Source organism: Pteropus alecto, unplaced genomic scaffold, assembly GCF_000325575.1.
Source record: "Pteropus alecto unplaced genomic scaffold, ASM32557v1 scaffold43, whole genome shotgun sequence".
NCBI lineage: Eukaryota > Metazoa > Chordata > Mammalia > Chiroptera > Pteropodidae > Pteropus > Pteropus alecto.
Window position 1 is genome coordinate 7,086,094 of NW_006435764.1, and position 13,977 is coordinate 7,100,070.

The 13,977-nt window shown below is 52.2% G+C and overlaps 1 protein-coding gene and 1 pseudogene across 1 annotated transcript in view; both read left to right on the forward strand.

Annotated features, from left to right (window-relative positions):
* Positions 1 to 13,918, forward strand: part of SLC22A8 (solute carrier family 22 member 8) — a 17,583-nt gene extending 3,665 nt beyond the window's left edge. Inside the window, exons 2-9 of the mRNA XM_006911340.1 lie at positions 7,480 to 7,583; positions 8,100 to 8,254; positions 8,804 to 8,972; positions 11,147 to 11,270; positions 11,478 to 11,593; positions 12,538 to 12,752; positions 13,443 to 13,551; positions 13,696 to 13,918. Coding sequence (XP_006911402.1) covers positions 7,480 to 7,583; positions 8,100 to 8,254; positions 8,804 to 8,972; positions 11,147 to 11,270; positions 11,478 to 11,593; positions 12,538 to 12,752; positions 13,443 to 13,551; positions 13,696 to 13,918 — 1,215 coding nt within the window. The remainder of the gene's footprint in view (positions 1 to 7,479; positions 7,584 to 8,099; positions 8,255 to 8,803; positions 8,973 to 11,146; positions 11,271 to 11,477; positions 11,594 to 12,537; positions 12,753 to 13,442; positions 13,552 to 13,695) is intronic.
* Positions 2,818 to 2,933, forward strand: LOC112479263 (annotated as a pseudogene).
* Positions 13,919 to 13,977: the final 59 nt, after the last annotated feature.

Sequence of the window (13,977 nt, forward strand, 5' to 3'; positions counted from 1 at the left end):
CAAGGTTGAAATTTTTCAGAAGGAGCTTTACTGAGACGTTAAGAAGAAACAAAGACCTTTCTTTTAAGTCTAGGAAGTACAAGGAGCGTGGATTGTAAATGAAGGCCATGCATCATCAGAGCCTACAGGCGACATGTGGCCATTGGCGACTGTTCAGAAGCCAGGTGCATGAGCCTGGCCAAGAGCAGAGGTTGCAGGTCTTGTACCCAGTCAGGAGTCAATTTATATCCTTGCCAGCCAAGTTCCCAGTTTCATTTAAGTTCCCTGTGGGCTCTGGATCCCCTGCAGAGGAGCTATAGCCCACATCTCCTCCCCACTGAACCTCAGGCCTGTGGGTGCCTGGCTGGGTCTGGGCCTCCTGAAACCCAACCCTGTGGCCAGCGGAGGCCTGGGTCTGACCTTGCATGAGCGGTCCCTTCTCTCTAAGTTCCCTGCAAGTCTTCTCTGGCCCTTGAGCCTTCCTGTCCTGTATCCAGGGCCACAAGAATCCCGTCCCCCCCCCGATCCCCCACAAGGGTCCCTGGAGGCGCCAGGTCAGCTGCTGGAGAAGCAGAGAGCCTGCCAAGGGGATCCTCCAGGAAGCCGACCCCTAAATCCCCAGGCTTCCCAACTCCTAGACCTCCCGTCCATCTCTGGTCTCTAGCTCTACTCCTTCTCCACACCCCCACTTCCTCGCCATCGGCCCTGCCCTGGGTATTCCTCCTATGACCTCCCCTTTCCCAGTCTCCGGTCTGACTCTGGGCTAAGGAGCACGGAGCCCCAACCCAGCCATGTTTCTGGCCCAGCCCGACTCTCAGGGACAGCCCCCGGGGCTGTCCTCTGGGACCTCCAAGGTCAAGAACTTACTCAGTGAGTACCTAGTGCAGGGCTCTGAGCTGGTGCTTTGCACTTCTTTCATGAGCCTGCAAACATTGTCCCCATTTTACAGAGAAGTACACTGGGCTCAGATCCAGAAGGTAACCTTTCAGCCATGATGGTGAGGTCAAGCTTTTATTAGGAGGAGGGACGAGGGTCATGACTCCAGAATCCATGCCATTTCTACTATATCACATGTCCCTGTGAGAACAGGCCTTACAATGCATGAGACAATAATATAAAACAATTATTATGTAGTGAGTGCAGATTGTTTATGAAGGAATAGTGCTGGGTACTTTTCGTTTCTTATGTTTTCTACAGTCCTGAGAAGCAGGTACGGGTATTACCCTTACAGTATAGATGAGAAGATTGACTCACAGAGAGGTTAAGTAACTGGCCCAGGAACACACAGCTACTAAGCGGCAGAGCTTAGTAGAGACTTATGCCCCTTTGACACTCCCCAGGTATCTGCCTCATCTTCTCTGGCCCTTGTGCCCCAGCAGAGTTTCCCTCAGGGGTCCGAGAGTTGGCAGGGGCTACAGCGATTCTCCCCAAGGTCTGAGCTGGTTCTAAAGTCCCCAAAGCTAGAGAAGGTTGTGTCCTTTGTCTTTGGTCCAGGGAGTATGGACCCCATGTGGTGTCCCCTGACAGAGTCAGCCCCTTCCCCTCCACACACAAACCCAGCAGGGCCCCATCCTGCTGATCATGGCCTTGATCATGAATGGCTCGCCCAGATCTTTTATGGCCTGCTGGGTTTGTGTGGGGGCGGGGTGGGGACTGACTCTGTCAGGGGACACCACATGGGGTCCATACTCCCTGGACCAAAGACAAAGGATTATGAATGGCTCACCCAGATCATGAATGGCTCGCCCAGATCTTTTATTTCCCTTGGAGGGAGGGGCCTCCTGGCCTATGATCTTGCTGCTACTCCAGCTCTTAAGCCTGTCCCTCACCGTCCAGACCTGATATCAGACCGGCCCACCTGGCTCTGGCTCCTCAACCTCGATTTCGGCCCATCCTGTGCTGCATGTCTCCTAGTGGCTCACAGCAATGGCTCCCATATACTAAATCTTCTCTCCTGCAGCCCAGAGCTCAGAGCTAAGTACAAGTGAGGCATCAGTGAGCCGTGGCCAAGGGCATTAGTTGAGGCTCCAGCAAACCTGAACTTGAATCTCTGCCTTGAAATGAACTAAGCTTTGTTTAGACAAGTGATTTACCCTCTGTGCCTCAGTTTCTTTGTCTGTAAAATGGAGATATTAAGAGTACCTGCTTCATAAGGTTATTACGGCATCACTTGCAAAGCCTGCTCCTGAGCATCACGGACCCTGTCTTTGTCCCCTACCACATTCCTGGTGTATCAGCTCAACTCGGGAAGATGTGGCAGTGGGCTCCCTCTCCTTCCTTTCCAGAACCCAGCTCCCTGGGGCTCAGCTAACTCTCCAAGAAAGGAAAAAGAAGGCCCGGAACTTTGGACTAGGAATTTAGGAGCAAGAACTCTATATAGAGTTCCCGAAAATTGATGAGAAAGAGGTCAGCCCAGTTCATATCCATGTCCAGGGCTAGGTGGAAGCACCAGGAAGCTCCCTCTAACCATCGAGTTATTTTTTCCACTCTGGGCCTCATCAGTAAAATACGGATATTCACCCCAGCCCTGTTCACTCATTAATTCTTCATTGAACAAACATTAACGTTGACTATGTGCCAACTATTCAGTTAGCTGATGGGGAGAAAGAGTCAAAGGAGATGTCTCTTCCCTCAGCGAGGTTACAGAATGGCGAAGAGATGAGTAAATAGGCAGCTAGATACTAGGATACATGTCTTCTTGGAGGTAAGAGGATGCTGAGTGTGGAGGGAGAAATGAGGAATAACAGTGGGGACGTGGTTCCATAGTGTAGCGGTTACCACGTCTGCTTTACACGCAAAAGGTCCTGGGTTCGTGCCCCAGTGGAACCACGGTCCATCGTCTACGACCATGCCACTCCGAACAAGCCCGATGTCTGATCTTGGAAGCTAAGCAGGGTCGGACCTGGTTAGTACTTGGATGGGAGACCACCTAGGAAGACCAGGTGCTGTAGGCATAAGTGATAATAAATAATAAAATAAATAAGGAATAACGGTGGGTGTCTGGACGTGCTTCTCAGCCACTCATCCGTTTCACAAGTATTTACTGACCACCTGCTTGTGCCAGATGCCCAGTAAAGATGCTCACACTCAGAAAGGCTAATCTTGACATGAGTTTAGAAGGTAACATTACTAAAATAAGGAAATGATGACCAGAGAAACAGAGTAACCTAAAGCTTTTATAGCATCGCTAGTGTAACACGATTAAAACCACAGGCCCCGTGTGGTCCAGCCTACGCATGGAGCCAAAGAAAACAAATCACACTATCAGCACCTTAAAGAATAATTGAGCCTTCAGTGCTAGGTTTCCTTACCAGGCTCTTCTCAAGGGTTTTACACAGCTAACCACATAGAAATCATGCCAATAATCTCCCTAAATATCTTTCCCTCCCCCACAAAACTCCAGGATACCTTTAAATATCTTTCCAATTCTCTCTGTACCTGGTTCCCTCATTGCCATGCTCTTCTATTCCCAGTCCCTTCCTATCGTCACCTACTAAGCCAGCAGGCACTTCAAACATACAGGAATCGCACAGTACATTCGTTTCCAAGGGCCTCCATAGCAAAGCGCCACAAACTGGGGAACTTATAACAACGAACATACATTGTCTCACAATTCTGGAGGCTACAAGTCCAAAATCGAGGTATAGGCATCATCGCTCTTAAGAATCTAGGGAAGGATCCTTTCTTGCCTCTTCCAGTCTCCGGCGGTTGCGCACCATCCTTGGCATCCCTTAGCTTGCAGATGCATCGCTCCAGCCTCGGCCTCCGCTGTCACGTGGTGTTCTCCCCGTGCATCTGTCTCTTCACCTTTTACAAACCCCAATCGTATTAGATTAAGAGTCCATACCTACCCCAGTATGACCTCAGCTTAACTAATTACATCTTCAACAACCCTCTTCTCCAATAAGGTCACATTCTGAGGTTCTGGGGGTTAGGAATTCAACCTATCTTTTAAGGAGACACAATTCAACTCAGAACATTGCACACCCCTGATCTGAGCTCCATGGATTTGTGTCGATCTGAAGGGCAGCCACGGCCACATTTTTACCATCAGCTCTGATGGGCTTCATTGCCCATGCAATCTCTAGGAGCAACTTAGAGTGCAATTGAAGTCCAAGACATTTTTAAATATTTAACCCCAAAGTTCTCTTCCTTCTGAGCTTCAAAACCTCATTTTACCATTCCCCGGTATATAATTGTCCATAGACGTTTTCCCAGTTTTTCTTGCTAATACGTAGTTACGGATTTTTATATATATACATACAGTCTAGACACTCTCCATCCTGACGTGCTGTCATTCCGGTAAAGTGAGGCAGTCTTCCATACAGCATTTGGAGTGTGGACCCTATGACCTCTCATTTAGACATCAGCATTTCTCTGATCTCTAAGGCTCTTCACCTCTCTGTTCTTTCTATGGAATGTTCACTCAGTCAATTCCAAAAGTATTTATTGAATGACTACTAGATGCCAGACACTGTTCTAGGCAACAAAAGTATAGCAGTGAGTGAGCAAAACAGACTAAAAGCCTTGCCCTCATCGTGATGACCTTCTTGGGGAAGAAACAAACAAAAAAATATATGCAATATGTCTGATGATATAAGAGCTATAGAGAAAATAAAGTAGGGTAGAGGGATATAGACTGCTGGGGAGGGGGTGACAGTTTTAAATATGATGGTCAAGGATGTTCTCATTGAGAAGCTAACATTTGAGCAAAGATCTGAAGGAGGTGAAAGAGTAAGCCAAGTGGCTCTCTCGGTGAAGAACATTCCGGGCCAAGAGAACGCCACATACCAGGACTCTAAGGTGCCTGCCATGCTTAAGGAACAACAAGGAAACTAATGAAACCAGAGTGGAGTGTGGGGGGGGGGTGAATCTAGTAGCAGCAAGTGAGGGCAGAGAGAGAATAAAGATAAAGATGGGAACAGATTCTGCAGGGACTTGTAATGATGGTGGCACGTTTTAAACGCGACTCAAAGTCCATCGAGGAATGGTATTTCCTGTAAATTGCTCCATTTTCTGGAAGAAACTGGCTTGTGACAGTTATTCTAAATCCTACACTATCACCAGTACTATGATAGAAACCAAGACCCAGCAGGTCTGGCCTCAGACAGTGGAGCAGGGCAATAGCCTTCAATCCAAGCACATATGACCTTGACCTTCTCGTGATCCAAACAGGCTGACTTCTTAAGGCATTAAATAACATGAAGGATGGAAGGGAAATCAAATCTCCACTTGCAACTTCTTGTGGGATGTATCAGGATAGGCTAAGTTGCCATAACATAGGAGTCAATAATAATTCAATGGCTTAAAGGATATAAAAGTGTTTCTATTTTTCATGCAGTAGTTCTAAGGTGAGCACTTCAGGCTAATGGGTGGCTCTGCTCCACAGAGTTATTCAGGGACCCAGACTGACAGAAGCTCCGCTGTCTTCACCTCATGGCTTCCAGAGTTGCTCTAGTTGTCACCATTCCCACCAACAGGAAGGGAGAAAGAGGGATTTCCTCTTAATCGAATGAGGTGGAAGTAGCATATATTTCTTCCACTCACATTCCATTGTCAAGAACTACATGGTCCCAGTCAGCTACAGAATCATCTTCAGCTTTACTCAGCATGACAGGAAGTACCAGAAGTCTCTCTAGACGCTCACTAGTGTGCTCCTCTCATGCCCCCTCACTTCCTCCTTCACCCTTTTCCCTCCCCCAGCCCCACATACATATTATAGGGCTCCCTTTCCAGCCAGAAGAGCCCCCTGGGTTTACCGGCCATGCTGGGTCACTCAGAGACAGCTGGAAAACCTGGAGTCTTGTCCACTCCCCATCCTGCCTGGAATGTGCGGTTCTTCCTCTATGCTGTTTTACTTCCAAAACAGTCTCGCGAGGCATTTCTAGTGAATAAAATTGCCCACTTCATTACACAAGTAATTCAAGTTAGCTGGACAAAGGGTGCGCACTGGGGATTAGCAGGAGATTCGGCCAGACAGGTAGACAGGCGCCAGCGCACGAGAGCTTTACGAATCTGTGTTAACAGAGCCCCAACGAAGCCAGTGAGTGCTTGAGGCAAGACAGGAACTTGATTGGAGAGGTGTTTTAGAAAGCCATTCGGGTTATCGGGGAGGAACGGATAGGAAGGACCGAGATCAAGGGCGGGGGGCCTGCCAGGAAATCGTCGCAGCATGGAGATAATAGTGCTTCATCTTAAGATTGCGTGAGGATTGAGGAAGGGCTGTGCTTGGTGAACCCTACGCCCTCCATGCATGCTGACGCTGCTTCTTAATCCAAGTGCAAGGTGATGAGGCCTGCACTAAGGTGATCGTCGTAGCGGGAATAGAAGAAGGTGGATGCAAGAACTAGGAAAAAGTTAGAAAGTGGGGGATTGAGGGATTATGAAGCGGAAGAGGAAGGAGTTCAAGGAGCCCTACCAGTCACTGAGATTGAGACCTCGCAGGGAGTGAGGTGACAAGCTGACTCTGAGATGCCTGTCGGACGTCATTCAGGCGGAGATTTCAAATGGGCAGCTGAAGGCCAGAAGAAAGGCTGGCCTGAAAATACGGTTTTGGAGTCTTAATCATAAAATAGTGATTAAAGCCACTTTCCCCGAGGAAAGTGGATAAAAAGAGAGGAAGAGCCTGGGGAACCTTAAGGGCCAGAGAGAAAGGAGCCCACAGAGGATAAAGAGGAAAACCAGGTGGAGACAGAGGTCGGCAGCATCATGGGCTGCCGACGGCCAGGTCAGGTCAGGACGCAGAAGGTTCCACCGATTTGGTGAAAAAGACATTGTCGGTGGCTTTGGTGGCCTTGGCGAGTGCAGTTTCAGCGGAGTGGCGGAGGCGGAATTGAGGAATGAGTGGGCAGGTAAGGGTGGAGCGGGCCGGGAGCAAGTGTAGTGCGTTATACAAGAGATTTGACCTTGACAGGAAGGGAGAAATGCAGCGAATGTGGCGGGGCAAGAGGTTCCGAGAGGGAGAGATTGGAGCAGGTGCAAACGCTGATGCGGAGGGATCAGGAGAGAGTGACAGGGCGACAGTGAGGGTGTAGGATGGAGCGAGGTGGCCACAATGGAGGAATGTCCCCACAGGGGACACAGGGCGAGGTCCACGATGCAGCAGAGGTACTGACCTTGGGTGTGCGAGGTGGGGAGGAGACAAGCAGGGAGCTGCAGGGATGCGGGCGAGCTCAAAGGGGCCGAGAGAGGAGATTGAGGACCTGGATGCGGCAGCCGAGCGGACTTTATAAGTCACGTGAGAGGCCACAGATGCTGGAGGGATGCTGTCATTATACAACTGTGGGTCGAGGACCCAAAAGCCACAGGCAGACCTAAGGAGGCCAGGGCCAGGATAAAAGGGGAAATGGTGCCTGGGAAACAGCGGGCCAGGCTCACGAAAGTCAAATGGGGGCGCTGGGAGAGCGAGCACGCATGCGTGGGCGCACAGGCCGGGCACTGCCGAGAGGGCTGATCTGGACCCGGCCGGGGCCCGGCTAACGCTACCTCCGTCTTGCATAGTGGGACTTGGTGTGCGAATCCAACAAACTGAAGGAGATGGCCCAGTCTGTGTACATGGCGGGCACTCTGGTCGGCGGGATCGTGCTGGGAGACCTGTCTGACAGGTGAGACCTTGGGGCCTCCTTAGGACGGGGCACAGCCAGTGGAGATGACTGCGCCCCTTTCCGCTCCACCCATGAACCCCCAAAGAGGCAAAGATCTGAGGGGTGGTCCTTGCAGTGTAGACTTGAGCAAGTTTCAATCCTTTTCTGGGCCACAACCTCTCTACTCCAACGCCCTTGCAACTTGAGTTTCCCAGCCTCCTCAGACCCAGTGGGGAAAGGCCGTTGCTGGGTGGCAGTGGAGGCGGAACGAATGGTCTCCTTAGAAAGGGGTAGTCCTTTGACCCCTGCTCAGGCAGCTAAGCTGTGGGTGAAGATTACTCATTAACTCAAACTTCTAATTGCAAACTTATTCCCATAAAAAAATAGCAATTACAAGCAAAGCTCTGCCTGGGGTGGAAGTTACATGCCCTAGCTGGGAGGTGAGAGGTCCAGCCCTTTGCTCCAGACCTGCAGAGTCACTCACTTTGGCTGGCTCACAGTGACTCAACCAAACCCTTCCTCTCCTTTGAGCTGCAGGTTTGGCCGAAAGCCCATCCTGTCCTACAGCTACCTGCTGCTGGCGGCCAGTGGCTCAGGTGCAGCCTTCAGCCCCACCCTCTCTACTTACATGGTCTTGCGCTTCCTGTGTGGCTTCAGCATCTCAGGTGTTACCCTGAGCACCATGATCTTGAGTGAGCCACGGGGGGAGGGGGCAAGGGGAGCAAGAGTTTGGGGAGCACCAACCTGAAGCCGAGAGAATGGGGTATGGGCCCAGCTCAACCACAGGTCCCCTATGACCTCCGTAAAGCAAGGCATTGCCCCTCTGGGGACCTCAGAGGCCCTCTCTGAACATAACAGCAAGTATAATAGCAGCAGCTGTCAACACCGCGGATTCACCCTGAGCCTGGCACTCGGCTGGGTACAGGATCTCACTCAATCTACGCACACAAGTAGGTGATACTACGATCCCCATTATACAGATGAGGAAACTGAAGCAAACAAGGGAAGTTACTTGCCACTAGAGAGGCAGTCAAGAGCATGGGCTCGGCAGTCGAGGAGACCTAAACTTGAGCCCTACCTTCTTCATCCTCAGTCACAGCATCTGTAAAATGGGGGCGATGAACCTTTAGAATCAGAGTCAGATCAAGGAGCCAGTGAGAGTTAGGAGCTGGTGTCCCTTTCACAGAGAGGCACCCAGGGCCCAGTGGGACCCTAATCTGGCTCTTGGGCTCCTTCTGCAGATGTTGAGTGGGTGTCCATCCAGATGCGGGCCATCATGTCGACGGCGATTGGCTACTTCTACTCCGTCGGCCAGTTCATTCTGCCCGGCCTGGCCTACATCATTCCCCAGTGGCGCTGGCTACAGTTAACCGTGTCCATTCCTTTCTTTGCCTTCTTCCTGTTGTCTTGGTATGTGGCCCTCTCCCCTTTACCTCCTTTCGTAGGCCCACCAGAGCCAAACAGGGGAAGGCCACGCTTGACCAGGCTGGCCAGCTCTGTCCCCGGGACACCCCTGTCCCAGAGTCAGGAAGGGCATTTCGGGGAAGAGAAATGACCTACACGAAGGCATGCTGCAGGAGGGACAGGTGTCTGGGAGTGTTCAGGGACTGCCTACCGCAGACAAAGAGGTAAGTAGAGATGGATGGGAGGCGGCCAGGCTGTAGAAAGCACAGAAAGCCAGGGAGGTCGCGGCTTCGTGGGGACAGAGACCACCGCTGAAGGTGGCTATGGTGCCGAAAGGCCTGGGCAAGCGTCTCTTTGTGAAATCATAGCATAAAAGGACAGACCCAAGCGGCGATGATTGACGGAAGGGAGGTGACTGTATGGGCAGGACCCTGCGGGACATGTCTAAGAGGCATTTTGAAGAAAAAAATCCACGGGGTTTGGGGGCTTCTGGATTTGAGATATAAAGGAGAAGAAAGCTCAAAGCCTGGGAACCTGGGAGAATCGAGGCGCCTGGGTCAGAGGCCCCGAGTAAGTCGAGGGTTCATTATCAACATGTCAACGTGAGGACACACTGAAGACAGGAAATGAATCTCTAGAAGGTAATTGGAGCCCAAGAATAGGAAATAAGGAACGAATTCAGGAAAGGAGAAGCAGAGCGTTGAGCAGCCCTTTCCTGAGCACTTACTATGGGCGAGGCCCTATTGTGGGCATCAGCCTGCACTGTCTCTGGTCCTCACAGCATCTCTGTGTGAAGGGGCCATTATTATCCCCGTTTCACAGACGAGGAAACCAGGGCTCAGAGAAGTGAAGCAATCCCCAGGGTTACACAAAAAGATACAGAACTAGGACGGGACTTCCGTTTGGAAATGAGAAATAGAAGCTTCTAGAGGATATGGGCAATCTTGGGGTGAGAAATGGTCAGAGGGTCCAGGGTAGAGCCAGGAAATGGAAGCCGAGAAGAAGCAGAGTCAGGAGATAAAATAAGAGTGGGGGCCAACAGGGTATAGTCAAGAGCTTGGACCCCTTCGTCATGTGACTTGGGACAAGCCTCGCCCACGCCAAGCCCCAAGATTTTTCTAAGCAAAATGAAGGTGATAATGCCTGTTACCCAGAGTTACACGTGCCTGGCCCATAGGAATTCTTTCTAACTGGAAGAATGATGACCACTGTGGTCATCATTTTCAGGGAGAGGCCCGAATCCAAGCTCTGACGCTGTGACTAGGCGGAAGTCACTGATAATCCTGGCTGAAAAGTGTCAGGGCAGAGACAGAAACCAAAACCCAGGATGGTGGGCATTGATGAACCCCAAAAGCCACCACTACCAGCTGGGCCCAATGGTTTGAAGCCAAGTGACCAACACCCACTGCCCGAAGGGCCTTGCTAGGGCCAGATCCTGGGGACCTGTGGGGGCCACAGCCAGAGCTGATTTCACCTCAGTCCAGACTTTTCCAAACATCGGTCCTTTCTCCCCACACCTCTGCCTCCCCCATCCCCCTTCACCTAGTGACCCTCAGGGACTGCCCAGGGAGAACCGACCCCAAAAGTACAGCCCAGAGGTGAGGGAGGGCGAGATTGGCTAATCACTTGCCAACCCCAAGACCCCATGTTGTGCTTGCACCCGCCCTCCCCACAGCCCCAGCAGAGTTGGTCCTTTGCAAGGAAATCCAAGCGTCCTCAAGCCCATTCCCTAGGCCACAACCCTAACCTCAGCCCCCTTTCCAAGCTATGCCAGGATTGTAGTCCTGCCCTTCTTCGCCCAGGACCTGGAATGCGACCCAAGGAAGGCTGGGGAGGTGGATGTGCAGGATTCTCCAGCCTCAAACGTGTCATCTCTTCCCCTGGCCCCATCTGCCTTGGCCCAGGGCCCAAGGATCCTAGCTAAGGAAGACACCCAACGATAACAAGCAGCCCAGATAGTGGGGAGAGGAAAGGCTCTTCTGGAAGGGGAAGAAAACGCTGGAATTCGTGCTGGCTGCAGGCAGCCCAGGTGCAAAGTTGGCCAACTTTAAATTCCATGAAATCGACAATAAGGCAGCTCAGGTTTCTGGGCCTCTGACCCCCTGGCCCTGGCTATTGATGTTCTTCCAACTTCTCAAAAGGCATGGGGTGAGCCACTGTGATTTCATTCTGGCCCCCAGGTGGGTACCAGAGTCTATACGCTGGATGGTCCTTTCTGGAAGGACTCCAAAGGCCCTGAAGATCCTCCAGTGGGTGGCTGCCTTCAATGGCAAGAAAGAAGACGGAGACAAACTCAGGCCGGAGGTAGAAACTGTCGTCTGGGGCAGGAAACTGGCTCCGCTCTCGGGCTGGGCCCTCCTCTTGCCTCTGTTTCCCCTGCTCACAAGCCGACCTCACATCTGACACTCGAAGCAAGCGCCTCTCAAGGGGCCGTGCTCGCACCTCCCTCTCTTCTTCCTCCTGCCCACCAGCTGCTCACTAATGGCATTTTTCCCCTTCCTCTGCCCCAAGGAGCTCATACACAACCTGCAGAAGGAGATCTCCTTGGCCAAGGCCAGGTACAGCGTAGCTGACCTGTTCCGGACACCCATCCTGCGCCGTGTGACCTTCTGTCTTTCGATCTCCTGGTAAGTCACCACCCCTCCCTGTCTACACCCTAGCACCTCTGCCAAGGCAGGGGTGATGGCCAAGGCCTCCGGCAGGCTCACCTCTCAGGTGAGCAAAGCCTAGGGCGCCTCCAAGAGGAGTCAAGAGATCCTCTCCCCTGGGCAGCCCCGGCCCAACCTTGACCTCAGGTATCGGCTATCCCTGCCCCACACCCGGATCCAGCCATCAAGGTCTACTTCTCTGGGGTCACACCCGCCCCACCCGTAGGGAGAATGTCCCAAACCCCCTCACCAACTCATAGCCCTGCCATGGCAGTTTCCCCATGCTGTGCCTGTCTGTCACCGCCCCCGCCACTGGTCCAGCTCTGCCCTCCGAGACCCCACCGAGCAAGGCGGGGCCTCAGGGCTTGAGACTTGAAGACAGAAATTGTGTTCCTCCTGAGCCTTCTCTTCTGTCTGACGTTCCTCGGCTCCTTCAGAGTCCTTTCTGCGACCTGGTCTGAAGCCCTTCTCCAACCTGGCCATCCCCGAAGAGGACCCAATTTGTCTAGGAATTCTTCAGAAACCATCCGACCCTCTGCGAAGGGGAGGGGAGGCATCTGACCCGTGAACACATCTCAGCTTTCATCTCCCACGTTTGGGATGTTAAACTACCACCCAACCATCACCTCCTGTGGTCCCCAAGAGTCCTTCCAGCCCTGATATTCCCTGGAGTCGATTATGTGGCACCCTTGCCCCCACACTCTAGACCATGCCCATGTCAGACGTAACCAATCCCAACGCTTTCTCGGTGAGCCCAGACACAATCTCAGAGACCTCAAAATGTCACTCAGGCAACCCTGATCAATCAGTTGCAGTTGGGACAAAAAAATGAAACTCTTCGTCATCCTAGTGACCCATTGACCAGAATGGAGAAAGGTCCCAGCCTGGCAGCAGGTGCTGATCGATCCCTCCCTGCCCCTCAGGTTCTCCACAGGTTTTGCCTACTACAGTTTGGCTCTAAGTGTGGGAGAATTTGGATTCAACCTCTACCTCCTCCAGCTCATCTTTGGTGGAGTCGACATCCCAGCCAAGTTCCTCGCCATCCTCTCCATGAGCTATCTGGGTCGGCACACCACCCAGGCCACTACCTTACTCCTGGCAGGAGGGTGCATCCTGGCTCTCGTCTTTGTGCCCTCGGGTGAGAGGCTGGAACTATCCCAGGACCCTCTGAAAGAGGCTGACCCACACAGGCCAGTGTGTCTGTGGGCATCACAGGCTGGGAAGTGGGATGTGAGGGACTCCAGTTCTACTGACCTTGTCTCTAATTCCCCATGTTACCTTGAGCAGGTCCCTGTGCTCTCTGGAGCTCAGGTCTGTCATCTAGAAAATAGCCCACTCAGGCTAGATGATATCCAAACTCCTTCTGAGAGCTGACTAGCACTGGGCAAAGTATGGCGGTATCTGGACAGTGTGCAGAATCGCTCCAGGGTTGGGCATGGCCTGGCTGGCATCACCACAGTACACGAGCTGGGGAGGGGACACAGCAGAGCCTAGAGCACAACTCCGGAAAAACCATTTTCATTTTGTATGCATGTTTGTGTATTGATACAGCTACATCCTTCCAAGGGAACTTGAGATATTTCAGGACAAGAATACATACAAATAAATATAAATAGGAATAGGGCATGAGAGCCAGGGGAAAACCCAAAGGCAGCAAGACACAAACCTGAAAAGTTCTAGGAATAGCAGAGCAGCTATCACTCAGCTTTAAGTTTGGATCTGAGCTTCCCAGCAGCCAAAGCAAAAAGGGAGACAAAGTCTGCTGAGGAGGGAGAACACTCAGGTGCTCCAGAGCCCCAAGGCCCCCCACATGTTCTTCCCTGTGCAGACTTGTGGACCCTGAGGACAATACTGGCTGTGTTTGGGAAGGGATGCCTGTCCAGCTCCTTCAGCTGCCTCTTCCTCTACACGAGCGAGCTATACCCCACAGTCATCCGGTAGGTGCTGGGCCTGGGGCCAGCCCAGACAAAGGATACAGGGTCAGGTGGGATTGTGACATCTTCCTGCCCCCGCCCAGGGGCCCCAGAGCTGTCCTTTAAGAACCCCACACGCAGGCTGCCAATCCCTTCTCTGACTCCCAGGCAAACAGGTATGGGCATAAGCAACTTGTTCACCCGCATCGGAAGCCTCACGGCCCCGCTGGTGAGAATCACAGGAGAGTTCCACCCTTTCGTCCCCAATGTCATTTTTGGGACCGTCGCCCTCCTGGGAGGCAGTGCTGCCTTCTTCCTGCCTGAGACGCTCAATCGACCCTTGCCAGAGACCATCGAAGAAGTGGAAAACTGGTCAGTGCCCTGCCTCTGACCCCCTCCGTGTCCCTCGGGGAAGCAGGTCTAGGCCCAGGAATTTCCTGAGTTCTCTTT